Below are 13,497 nucleotides of genomic sequence, written 5' to 3'. Positions count from 1 at the left end.
GAAATTGAATCTTTTTTTATTATTACCTTTAACATTAAGCTGAGCTGAAGACGTGTACTTTCCAACCTTAAAGATCAATGTACCAGTGTCATCTTGTGTGATTTTCCTCAACAGAATAGTGTGAATATTACCATTCTTCACCGAGATTTCATTCATCTCATTACTCTGCAGTTCAATTCCTTCCAAAATCCACTGAACTCCTCGTGCATTGTCATGGGATAACTTACACTCAAACAAAGCATTTCCACCTTCAACCACGTCAACATTTTTCAAACCATCAATAATTTTTACATCTGGCTCTGAAAAAAAAATGAGAACAAAACTCAACAAATCAATAGTCTTTTAGGAATAATCTGGTGGAGAGAGCCTGAACATAACATGTAATTTATGTATAATTGATGTGTTTTGTGTGTTGTCTTTGTGCTTGAAATATTGCTGCAAGCAAAATTTTAATTGTACTGTGCACGTCACTATACTTATGCATATGATAATAAATTCCTTGAAAGTTGGTATGGAAGCAAATAAATCTGTGCTGTCAAAGATCCAGACTATGATCAATGGTAAATAACATAAATAAATGTATATTTTTAATAACTTTTAAAATAACTCTTGCAAACTGAACAATCTCAATATTTTAATGCAGCAAACATCTTTTCCATCTCAGAAAAGCAAGCAACTCAAAGCTTAGCAACAAATGGAATTAGAAATCTGCCCTCGATTTAGAATCATGGAATTATTGTGACTCAACACATTGAGTCCGTACTGCTCGCAGTATAAAACCCGCATCACTTCCAATCCCCTGCTTTTCCCCCCGCAGATTATTATTTCTCAAGTATCTATCCAAATCCCATTCAAGAGCATCAATTCATTGTTTTTCTCACACCCTTATAGACAGTGAATTCTACGTAACTCACCTGAGTTTTTAATTACGTTTAATCTCACATATCTTTTGCCCAATATTTATTTTAGTTCCTTGAACATTTGATAATGGAACAGCTTCTAACTACCATATCTAAACCGATCGTAGCTCATAAGTCTCTATCAAATCTCATCAATATTCTTCAAGGAGAAAAAGCAACTTTCTCCAGCTTAACCTTGTAAATGAAATTCTTCATCCTATTCTTTGTAAGATCTTCACATTCTTCCTGAAGTGTAATAACCTGAATTGGACCCCGTGTTTTTGCATTCCATCCATGTGCGAGTACATAACAAATGGCAGGTATATTACGGGATCTCCCTACATTAGTTTACTTCAAATATTCCACAGTACCTATACCAGAATATGGCACAATTACCATAGAGCATCCAATCAAAATTCAATCTATTGTATACCTGCAAATTTCAAAATCGCTGAAAGGCAAAAAATGAATTTTAACTACTAATACAGAGACATCTATTTGAATCCCTACCATGGCAACAAGAGCATTTTAACAGGAATATTTAAATCAAAAGCATAGAATTAAAATAAAACACATTCCTAGTATCAATTACCAGGAAGCTGCCAGATTGTCATAAAAATCTATTTGGATCATAAGGGTCCTTCAGCAATGGAAATGCACCACTCATATCTAGTCTGGCATATATGTGACTCCAAATCTACCAATGTGGATGACTCTTAACTGTCTCCTCAGATGAGTGCCAAATAGTGATGGACAATTATTGGCTAGCAACATCCATTTTTCATGAATGACAAGGTAAAAAAAATCTCGGGTGAAAGTTTTCTGCACAATTTTCTCAGATGTAAAGGGCTGTGACTGGGGACTACTAAGGATATTCTTGGGCATATATCTTTCTGTTTCCTCCCAGGACAGTTCAGTTCTTAATAAAATCAGATTATGTTTGTTTAGAATACCTAATCTATTTACTGATGTCTCTTAATTGCAAGTGTCAAAGTAGAATTGTTCATCAATTCTGCATGACAATTAAGCAAGTAATCTGTGTTTGAATTAAAATGAGCAATAGTTTTAATTATTTACCTCTGATAGTTAAGGAAGCAGTGGTCTGTTGATCTCCAGAGTCACAAGTATATTCCCCAGTATCTTCCAGCTTCAGATTGTGAACTAGTAATTCGACAATGTGGCCTTTCTGGTTCATTTCATACTTGTCATTGGGTTTAAGAACCTCGGATCCCTTTCTCCATTCCACAGAGGCATCGGGTTTAGTAAGTTCACAGTGCAGTATAACAGAGTGACCTTCTTCGGCTTCCTCATTTTTAAGCCATCGTTTGAAAAGTACTGGCAAGGCTAAAAAAATATTTTTATAATTTAACAATACTATAACAGAAGTAAATGTTTATTGGTAAAAAACAAAAAAAAAAGTTATTATACTAAACTTTTAGGATTTCCATTTATCCATGGTGTCCTTAGCAAAGAATTAATGGTAAATACCACTTTTACTTAAGTATGGAAGTCCTCACACAGCCCATTATATCCATCCTTCATTTGATCTGACCCAATATTAAATATATCTATATATATGTACACACTGAAAAACTTCAACTTAATAATTCAGCCATAAAGTGCCACTTATTTTTTGTGCTTAAATTTTGAATCAAAAATATTGCTGTGTCAATTATATCAAATGTAAAAGGTCGAGTAAGTGGCCTAGAATGGAAAGTGTATGCAGAGAATATATTGAAAACGACGAAAGGTTTCTTTGAGCTCTTCTTGTATTATTATGATAGCTGAATCTTTGACAAACTTTCCTCATCTTTCCACTGTTATTGATGAAAAAGATAAGTCGGAGTTCATTAAAAGGAACTTAAGAAATTAGAAATGTAGGTTATTTACCCACTGAAGCTTATTCATCCATTATGGTTAATCTGATCATGGTTTTACTTTACTGCATGTTCTCCCTAATCTATATTCTACTGCAGAGCAAAAATCTATCTTGTTCCTGAATATAATTTAACATCCACATTTCTCCACAAAGAAAATTCCAAAGATTCATAATCCTCTGAGAAAAGAAAATGCCACTCATCTTCACCTTAAGTAGTGACCCTTCATTTGAAACAGTAATCCCAGTTCTAGATTCCACCCACCCTGAACATTTCCATGATTCTGTGAATTAGGGTCGACTGGGGTCCACTTCAGTTTGTGGGTCCTGAGATGGCAAATGAAGACAAAGATGGGGCAAAAGAGGCCTGATAAGACAGGCGAATAGATAGCTTAGGAAATGGTCTGTTCCTAACATTGTGCTTCCATGTGCACCTTTTGCATAGGTTAGAAGTTCTCAAGTACTTCTCCACTTTGAGTAACCATGAGCCAAAGATTCCCAAGATACATTTCTTCAAGGCAGCTTTGAGCACATCCTTGAATATTTTATTTTATCTACCTGGTAATCTTTTCACATAGCAGATCTCCTACAATACTGTCTATTTTTGGAGTCTGATATCTGGCATATGAATATTTAATGCAGCCAACTGACAATGTTAAGAATATTGATCTGGGAGTGGACATGACATTGGTCAGCATACTTCCAGTGAACTTAGAGAATTTTGTGGAAAGCGCATTGAGTGGTATTTCCAGTATCTTGAGATGCTTGCTGTAGATAGTCTAGGTCTCGGAGGCATATGGGGGGGAGGGGCTTGCCCAAGAGACCATAAGTTGGTGTTAGGTCTGAAGAATTGATTATCAAATAATCCTTTCTTTAGTCAACCAAAAGCTGTGCTGGTGCACTGAAGGCAGTAGTGGATGGCCTTTGCCAAAAGGTGGCTTCCGAGATATAGGTATTTTTCAGAGGTGTAGCAGTTACTGGTTAACTCACACATAACAGTTTGTTTTACTAATGACTATACATCAAACCATTCATTCAAATTAGCTAAAGTTTTTAAACATAAAGAACTACAATGGAAATAATTGGGCAGTTAATCAATGAAGCATGTCCGATGATATACTCTTTGCATTTGCATGTTACTCTCTTGAACAAAAATTCTTACAAATTTCTTCAAATAATGAATTTTCTCTTACCATTAACTTTCAAGTAGCCATCAGTCTGCTGGTCCCCAGAATCACAGGTATATTTGCCAGTATCTTCTGTATTCACATTGTGAATTAATAATTCAACAATTGCACCAACTTGTTTCATTTCGTACTTGTCATTGGGATGAAGTATTTTAGATCCCTTTTTCCATTTTACCAGTGCACCCGATTTCATAAGCTCACAATGAAATGTGACTAGATCACCCTCTTCAGCTTCTTCACTTCGCAGCTGTTCTTTGAATAGCACTGGCAAGGCTACAACATTTGGAAATACATAAAATGGAAGGATGGAAGGATCAAAATATCAGTTCAAAATGAATTAATTGTAACAAATCCATTTAATATACTGAAAAACATTGCAATACCTTGCCTAAGATCTAATATCCTTGAGGAAATAAGGCTGAGGGGTAGCCTTAAAATTATGAATGTTTTTGATAAACTAAAAAAAAGTCTACTTGTGGTTAAGAGCACATCTACAGGGCAACAATAGAAGATATTATGAAATCAAATTGTGAATATGGAAGAAATGTCTCCATTCAAGAAGTATTGAAAATGTGATTTGTTTGGGACCAAATAATAGGGAGCCACAGTTATACAGCATGGAAACAGGCCCTTCTGCCTAATTAATGCATGCTGACCAAATTATTTACCTGAGCTAGTCCCAACTGCCTGTTTTTGACCTATATCTGCAAACTTTTAAAGATGGATTTAAGAGGAAGCTAGACAAGACTATGTAGAAGAAGAAATATAGTTCTGCTAACAGACAAGTATAAAATAAAGGCTGAAGTGAAGCATAAACATAAGGCGAGACTAGTTCGGCCTAATGACCTATTTGCCATATAACCGATGTGATATGGAATTATTTTTTTTTGACAAACTGATAAAATATGAATGATAGATTCAGAATCATCACTTGTACGTGGAAATGGGGTCATGTTTTTGCAACTGTTCTGGGAATAAATTGGACTACTATTGTTAATCCGACCTTATTGGACCTTCAAGCCTCATCAATTTCCTTTCAGCTTGAATATTAAACTTTATTTCCTTGTATTAAATAGTTTCTACAATGGGGTGTAAAAGCTTTCCAAAAACCCTATTGTTTTCAGCCTAGCCATTTTCTTGCATGGTAGAGTAATTTATCCATAGTGCATTTCATCTGAAACCATAGACACAAAAAGCTGGAGTAACTCAGCGGGACAGGCAGCATCTCTGGACAGAAGGAATGCGTGACGTTTCGGGTCATCACGAAACGTCACCCATTCCTTCTCTCCAGAGATGCTGCCTGTCCCGCTGAGTTACTCCAGCTTTTTGTGTCTACCTTCGGTTTAAACCAGCATCTGCAGGTCCTACTTACACACTCATCTGAAACCATATATAGTGAGCTTCAACAAATTAGGCCAACTCTGAGGTTTATTTTTTACCATATCTACATAGTTCCTTAATGAAATCGGTCTCAAATGCTGGAACAGGTTTTCATCTTCCTTCCTTACCTGGACTGCAACTGAAAAAGTCCAGGGAATTAATTTTGTAGTAATTTACAGTTTTATCTCCAAAGCAATCATACTTCTTCCCCAAAAATCAACCCCCCATGGTAGTCTCCAATCCTTAGGATCTTTCTTCATATTTATGACTTTCTCATTATTTCCTCTAAGTTCTTGACAGTCCTCTATCAGGCCTCAATTCTTTGTCCTGCTGAACCAATCATCACTCACTCTTCAATAACCAAGCTCTTCCCTGATTATATCTCCCCCCCCCCCATAATTTTTCCCAACCATTTTTGCCACTCTCTCCACCAACCTATCCATCCCACTCTTATAAGGTGTTTCCCAACACTACCTCCATCTGCTGCAACTAATTTACTGCTGATGAAAGGCCTTTATGCAGAATTGTGGGGCAAGGCCAGTCATGCAGTGGTCTCAGCTAAAACGGGACAACAACCATGGGGCTTTGCATTATGCCCCAGCAGTGAATCTCTTCAAGTAGAGATTCTGGTCGGTCTATCTAATACCTAAGCAGTACAGGGTGCTAGATCCCAATATCCATGATTATTCTCACTTTGCCCCATGTAATAAAAAAGACAATTCAACCATTATACGTAAAAGTCTGAAAATGTCATTAATCAGAAATAATGACGTTGACTGATGTGAATGGAAAACATTAAGTGCAGAAATAACATACAGATAATGAGGTCAAGACAAAGATGATTACTTTCAGCAGCAAAAGAAAACATGGAGGCAGTTGAATTCCATTATGAAATATCATATATTTTACCATTCACTTTTAAATGAGCTGTAGATTGTTTATCTCCAGAATCACAAGTGTAGTCAGCTGCATCTTCGGGTTCCAAATCATGGATTAACAATTCAATGATGGGTCCTAGCTGCTTCATTTCATATTTTCCACATGGTACTAGTGCCACTGATTCTTTTCGCCATTCCACTGTAGCATCAACTTTAGTAAGCTCACAGCATAGTTTGGCCGTACTACCTTCTTCAGCTTCCACATTCTGAAGCTCTTGTTTAAAAAGTACCGGTAAAGCTGAGAAACATTAATTTATTGGATCAATAAGTAATCTTTTTGCAGTACTCATCTTTACAATTTTTTTTACTTCATTGGGCACAAGAAATATTCTGATGGCATTGTTATTTCTATGGAATAAAATTGATTTTCTTTATATCCAGGGGAACACAAAATTGAAACTCACATTTTCTATAGGGAACATACACAGAATACAGGGCAAAGAAATAGGATTATGGTATTACTCGCCAAATAAGATTCCTTACCAAGAGTACAGAGTTATAAAATAATGCTAAATCGGCATCCTCTGTTCTAGTCATCAATGCATCACATGCTGCGTTTTCATATGAAGTAGTTTAATCAAGTATTTAACACCAAATATTAAGCAATCTAGGATTCAAAAGTATCAATGGATTGTCCATTTCCTTTCAGGAGCCGTTAATGAAAAAGTGAGAACATTTAATATAACATTCAATTTTGGGTGAAATGCTTTTACATTTTGAGTTAACACATGAATGCAAATACATAAACAAATCAAATCCTCAGTGTGAAATCTATGGAAATGTGGCACCAACTTATACTAGATGGTGCACCATTCCGATGATAGCTTGTTTTAATAAGATGGAAGAGACAGGGACGATTGATTGATTTTAGCAAATATAAATGTTCTCTGATGTCCAATGAATAAGCGAGTTCAGTATTCAGACTGCGCATGCCCAGGTCATAGGTCACTAGCTATAAAACAGTCTCGGCAACGGTGGTGCTGCATTGTGTGCAGGCTTGCGTTTCGTCCGTAGTCGGGGTGAATGAAGTGGCAGCAGGTACCGTAGGGGCAGAAGCCGGTGGTGTGCAAGATGTGTACTTGGGGTGGCGGCTGAGGGAGCGCAGCTCGGCCAGGCCATCGGCAAACTGGCACTTGTCGCGTAGCGGCCCATCGGGGAGTGGGTTCCTCTGGAGTTGGAGCGGGGTTGGGCTGGAGTTGGCGTTGGCTGTGGGCCTGTGGGCCTGGGGCCGCTGGTGTCATTGGTCCGGGCTGCCGGTTGGCCCGGCGGGAGATGTGGAGGTGAGCTGGGGTTGGGGCATCTCCGCCCTGGAGGCCGGTGTCCCGTCGGACCGGACGTCTCTGTCGCCCCCTGGACGGTGATGGGACAATCTAGTGGGGGGGGTGGGGGAAACCGGGGACGGACCAGCCGCTTGTGGCGAAGGAGACACGGGTTCGATCCTGGCTGCAGATGAAGCGCGGTTCTGTGTGCGTCAGCTGCCGAGAGCCGGTCCAGTCTCTTCCCCACCCCCCCCCCGATCTCCCACTGAAAAAATACAAAAAAATCGGACCCAAACTATACTGACTGAATCTACAGCACTTTGTTCAATTTTTATTTTTAGCGTCCGATCTTTGACAAATCCTATGATTACTTGTGTTTTTTGGAGTACTAAACTCACTTATTGTCAGGGTAACATTTTAATCAGGTTAACATTTGCAGAAGCATGAAAACAAAGTAGTGGTGTTAAATGGTGTTAGAAAGGAAATACTGTAGCTAGCAGTATTTTGGTCGGTGTAGACTGACAAGATAGATATAATGGAATAATAATGATTAATGGTAACAATGATATCGATGAAGATTTAACAGCAAATGAGACAAGGAAAGATACACAATACTGAGGTGAAATTAGATGCAGTAGAAATGGTGTCAGAAGCGCATGTCAGGGTTAAAAATAGCATCAAATATGCGACAAAATCTAGTTCCTTTTCAAACAGATCCTGTGGTCAGGAATTAAGTTGAATGGTAGACAAAATAGTTTGTGATAGAAAGCAAAGATCTTGGGTTTATTGCTTTTCAGTTGAATGAAACTTTAGATCTCTGGACACAATTTAGAGTTAGAGGATGGGACAAAGTGAGTGAGGCAGTATGTAAATTGAGATTCAAAAGTCTGTAGATGCAATAATTTGTAAATTAATATCAAGCGTAAATTGTAAATTTTAATGAATTTGCTCAGATGTCGCTTGAAAACCAGAAACTGGAAGGAGCCATGATGAGAGTCTTGGTGAATATTTCAGATAATGATGAACACATGGTGATATGTTTACTTTTTCATTATTAATTCACAAATCAAGGCATTTTAAAACGGATATTGTTTAGGAATGAATGTTTGAACATGGGGAGGGTAAAATGAAATTGAAACAAAAAAACAAGAATGAATTTCACATTTTCAATTGTTATCTTTTTGGTTAAAATAATTTATAACCACTCAAATTAAAATTCAGATATATACATGCTATGTTAAACAGTCATTAATGGTTTTGAACATTTTGATGTGTCATATTTTTCTCATGTTTCAATTATACAGATGGAGGCTATTTGGTGCATTAAGTCCATGTTGCCTCTCAGAGCAATTCCATTGCTCTGAGTCCCTACAACTCTTGCACCAATACCAACTCCACACTTCTTCTACCATCCACTACACAAGCATTCATTTATGACAGCCAACATAGCAACAGCACTGGTCTGTGATGTGAGGAAAATCCATGCAGTCACAAAGAACATTTGCAAACTCCACACAAACAAAACCTTAGGTTAGGATCCAATCTCAGTAACTGGAGTTATGCAGCAAAGGTTCTAACAGTGGTTACTGAGGAATGTCATTATCCACTTGCTTCCTGTCTGTAATCATTCACCATGGATAAGTTATTTGTTACTTAGCCAACTCTGAATCCTTGCTATGAATGTTCCTTTTGTGCAATGCATTCAACTTGGCCTTCTACAAGTTCATATACACCACTTTGACTGCATTACCTTCATCAAATATATCAACATGTTTTCCCCTTAATAGTCGATCATCTGAATTTTTCTTACTAGAGTACCACAGTCAGAGAAAGCACATAGCTTCAGGATTGCAGGATTTCCTATGTTGTGAATATCACATCAGTTCTGAGATCTACTGTAACTATAAGGATTCCACAATTTTTACATGCATCTGGCACTAGACCATCATGAGGCATGGTGCAGATCAATGCCTAGCACAATGTCAGCATTTGAAGAAATGGTTTTGGATGCGTGAGCAGCAACAATAGCATTTCAGTCATTATGACAGATCAGTGATAGTTTCTAGAATCACAACCTGATGATGCAGTTTGTGATTCCAGTGCACAACGACATCTGAGCAGGATGTGCAAAAATTATATTACTATGTGAACTATAATCACTGGCATGCTCCAAAAATGTTCCCACTGACTTACAGCCAGAATAACACCATTCCACCACCACCTTCTATAGGTAAGCCAATTTTGAATACTGTCTACCAAGACACTGTGAATACCACCCATCTTAATCTTCTGGAAAAGCCTATCACGAGCTGTGTCAAACCCCTTACCAAAGTCTATGCAGACCAACATCCACTGCCCTACTCTCATCAATCACCTTCTCAAAAAATCCAATTAAATTTACAAGACATAACCAGCCCTGCACAGTCATCCTGACTGTACATAGTTTTTCCAAATGAGAGTAAATCCTATTCCTGAGAATCTTCCCCAATAGCTTCCCTACCAAGGCTCACTTGCCTGTAATTTCCAGGATTATCCCAATTTCCTTTCATAAATAAGGAATAACATTGGCTACTTTCAAAGGACCTCGCCTATGGCTAGAGAAGATACAAAGGTCTTCATCAATTCCCGAACAATCTCCTCTCTTGCTTCAATAATTATGGAGCGATCCCATCATGCCTTCGGGCCTTGATCCACCTTAATGCCCTTCAAGAGATTTAAAGCAGAGGATCTCAAACTGCCCTAGCATATTTGTATATAAACACTGATCTCACTATCCCCCATGTCCTTCTCCTAGGTCAGGATACAATGTATACATTTAATATCTCTCCTACATTTTCCAATTCCAAGCATAAATTATCTCCTTTTTATCCTTGAATTGTTCTACCCTCTTTCTAATTATGGTCCTGAAAGGCAGTGTCTTATTTCATCTTCCTATACCGTATAATTTTTTTATTTTTAATTATGGTTACAATCTTTCCCTTCATCCAAGATTTCTATATATTGCCCTCCTTGATCCTCCTCCTTACTGGAACATGCTCTAACCAGCTATCTTTAAGCAACTCCCACATGTCTGATGTGGATTTACCAATCTAGTTGGACTTTCCAATATACCTGTTTCAAGAAACTCATTAGGATAAACTTAAAATTCCTGTCCTACCAAAGCCTTTACACACCTTTTGAAGATTCCATTCAGCCTCCTGCGTTCCAAGAAATAAAGTCCTAACCTGCCCATGTCTTCCTATATCATTATGTCCATGTGTTCTAATCTTGTTGAATGACTTCCTGCGTGGGACCTTTTCAAATGTTGTCTAAGATCTAAATACATTTTACCCACTAGTACCTCCTTATCCATTCCACCAGAGACATCCAAAAGAAATTCAATAAATTAGTCAATCGACTTTCCTTTATAAATCTATTTTGAATCTGCTCAATACGATTGTTGTTTTCTAGATTATTCCTTCTTTTCTTATAGATTTCCCTTTTCCCCCCCAACAACTGGCATTAGGCCAACAGGAAGTATTTCCCCATTTACATTCTCTTCCTTTAGAGTTGGGGCAGCACAGTGGCGCAGCGTTAGAGTTGGGCAGCACGGTGACGGGGCGGTAGAGTTTCTGCCTCACAGCACCAGTGACTGGGTTCGACTAACTTTGGGTGCTTGTCTGTACGGAATTTGTACGTTCTCCCCATGGCCTGCGTGGGTTTCTTCTGGGATCTTCAGTTTCCTCCCACACTCCAAAACCATACAAGTTTGTAGGTTAACGGGCTTTTATAATTGTAAATTGTCCCTTGTGTGTGTGTAGGACAGTGTGCTGGTCGGCATGGACTCGGTGGGCCGAAACGCCTGCTTCTGCGCCGTATCACTAAAACTAGAAACTTAATGCTAACTCATTTTCAGATCTTTTATGTAGATTAGAAAATGCTGAAAATATTCAACAGGTCTGGCAATATCTTTGAAAAGAGAAAAAGAGAACACATTTAACCTTTCATCCTTTGAAATTTAAACTCTCACCAGATTCTTCCACCAGATACATATTCCCCCTCCCTTTCTCTTTCAGCATCTTGAAGGGTCCTTTCCCTTTGTCATTCCCTGATAAAACATTCTGTTATCACCTACAAATCCTGGTCTTGTGACACTTTCGTCACAGGAGATGCAACACCTGTCCTTTCGCCTCTTCCCATCCTACTATCCAGGGAACATAGCAGTCTTTCCAGGTGTAACAGCAATTCACCTGCACTTCTTCCAATCTAGTGTACTGCATTGAGTAATCATAATGTGCTCCTTTACAGTAGAGAAACCAAACACATCATTTTGTGGTCATTTTGTGAAGCACCTATGGTCAGTCCACATGAATAATCCTGAACTTCCTGTTGCCTGCTTCTTCACATCTCCATTCTTCTCTAACCTATCTATATGAAGCTTTACACTCTAATAATGAGGCCCAATGCAAATCAGAGGAACAAATCATCATCTTTTGTCTTGGCACGCTTTAGGCTTCTGTCCATGTGAGAACTGGCTCTTTTTGCTGTTATGCCACCTGTCAGTGATTTTGGTTCAGTTTTTCTTCTCCTAGTGTATCCTGACCTGCTGGGCATATCCCTAGCCCTACTATTAGAAATACAATATATTTATTGGTCTTTATTATCACCCTCTCTCCATTAACTTATTTGACCAGATGATTCCTACAACTCATTCCCATGGCAATCCTTGCCTCACCTTATTATCGAAATTCTGTTTGTTCTACTCATCGCACTTGTCACTATCTCTGCAACTTAAAACTATGTTTTTTCTCAGTTCTGACAAAGGATCTTTGCTCTCTTGCAATAACTCTGTTTCTCTTTTAGCTGCTTGTCTCACTTAGTGTTTCCAGCTTTTCTGTTTTTAGATCAGATTTCCACCATTTGCATTTTTTTATATAATTGAATAATTTCTTGATTAATTATAATAATTAGGATAGATTCACATAATTTTCATAAGTTATAAACCTATGTTTACAATGTCACTGTATTGAACTCTGTGTTGGAATTACCTCTGTACCTTGGTTTACTTCTAATTCATTAAACAGCACAAAACTCATTTATGGCAGCAAAAATACATTTGTTTTCTTCCTTTTCCAGTTCACATGAAGCATCATTTCACTCTTCATGCAATACCTGAATAGTTTCAACACATTCACTTTATATTACTGTTTGTAACTCACCTAAATGTACATTAGTTGCAGAATCATCAGAATTAACATATTATTAAATAAATGTTGTATTGATGGTGCAACAAGATTAAGAGCAGTGAAAGTCACAAGAAACACATCTCAAATTATTCAACAGAAAGGGCTGTGACATGTCTCCACCTAAACTTAAAATTTGGCAATATAAAAATGATTCCTACCATTCACTTGTAGGAACGCAGTGGTCTGTTGATCCCCTGAGTCACAGGTATATTCTCCCTGATCTTCTGGTTTTAGATTGCGTATAAACAACTGAATACAGGGACCTTCATGTCTTATTTCATACTTATCATTTGAATGAAGTGCCACAGTGCCTTTCCTCCATTCCACTTTGGCACCAGGTTTGGTTATCTCACAGCAGAAAATGGCAACACCATCTTCATCAGCTTCTGTATTCTCAAGTTCTTGCTTAAAAAGCACAGGTAAAACTAAAGAGAAAGAAGTATATCAGCTTCTTCTATTCTTCTATTCTATTCAGTTAAGATCCAAGCTTGACAAAAATCTCTGAAACTGCAAAATGATTAAATACAATTTCATTCATTTCCATTTTAAGTAATAATTTGCAGATTCCTAATGTATATATGAAACCTGGATTGGAAAATATTAAAGGTGTTTAGGGACTCAGGGATTTAATGTAGAAAAGTGACATTGAGGTGAAAGATCACATGATCTTATTGACGATAACAGAACAAAAAGACCATTGGCCGATTCTGCTTAGATGTTATGTTCTTACGAA

General features: G+C 37.8%; 1 protein-coding gene across 1 annotated transcript in view; it reads right to left on the bottom strand.

The window, feature by feature from the left end:
* Positions 1 to 13,497, bottom strand: part of LOC129706003 (obscurin-like) — a 395,075-nt gene that overhangs the window by 182,086 nt on the left and 199,492 nt on the right. The window contains 5 exon segments of the mRNA XM_055649977.1: positions 27 to 299; positions 1,977 to 2,243; positions 3,969 to 4,235; positions 6,252 to 6,518; positions 12,923 to 13,189. Of these exon segments, the coding sequence (XP_055505952.1) occupies positions 27 to 299; positions 1,977 to 2,243; positions 3,969 to 4,235; positions 6,252 to 6,518; positions 12,923 to 13,189 (1,341 nt within the window).

Source organism: Leucoraja erinacea, chromosome 2 (assembly GCF_028641065.1).
Source record: "Leucoraja erinacea ecotype New England chromosome 2, Leri_hhj_1, whole genome shotgun sequence".
NCBI classification, from domain to species: Eukaryota; Metazoa; Chordata; class Chondrichthyes; order Rajiformes; family Rajidae; genus Leucoraja; species Leucoraja erinaceus.
Note: the sequence above shows the minus strand (reverse complement) of the source record. Positions and strands in the feature narration are given on the sequence as shown.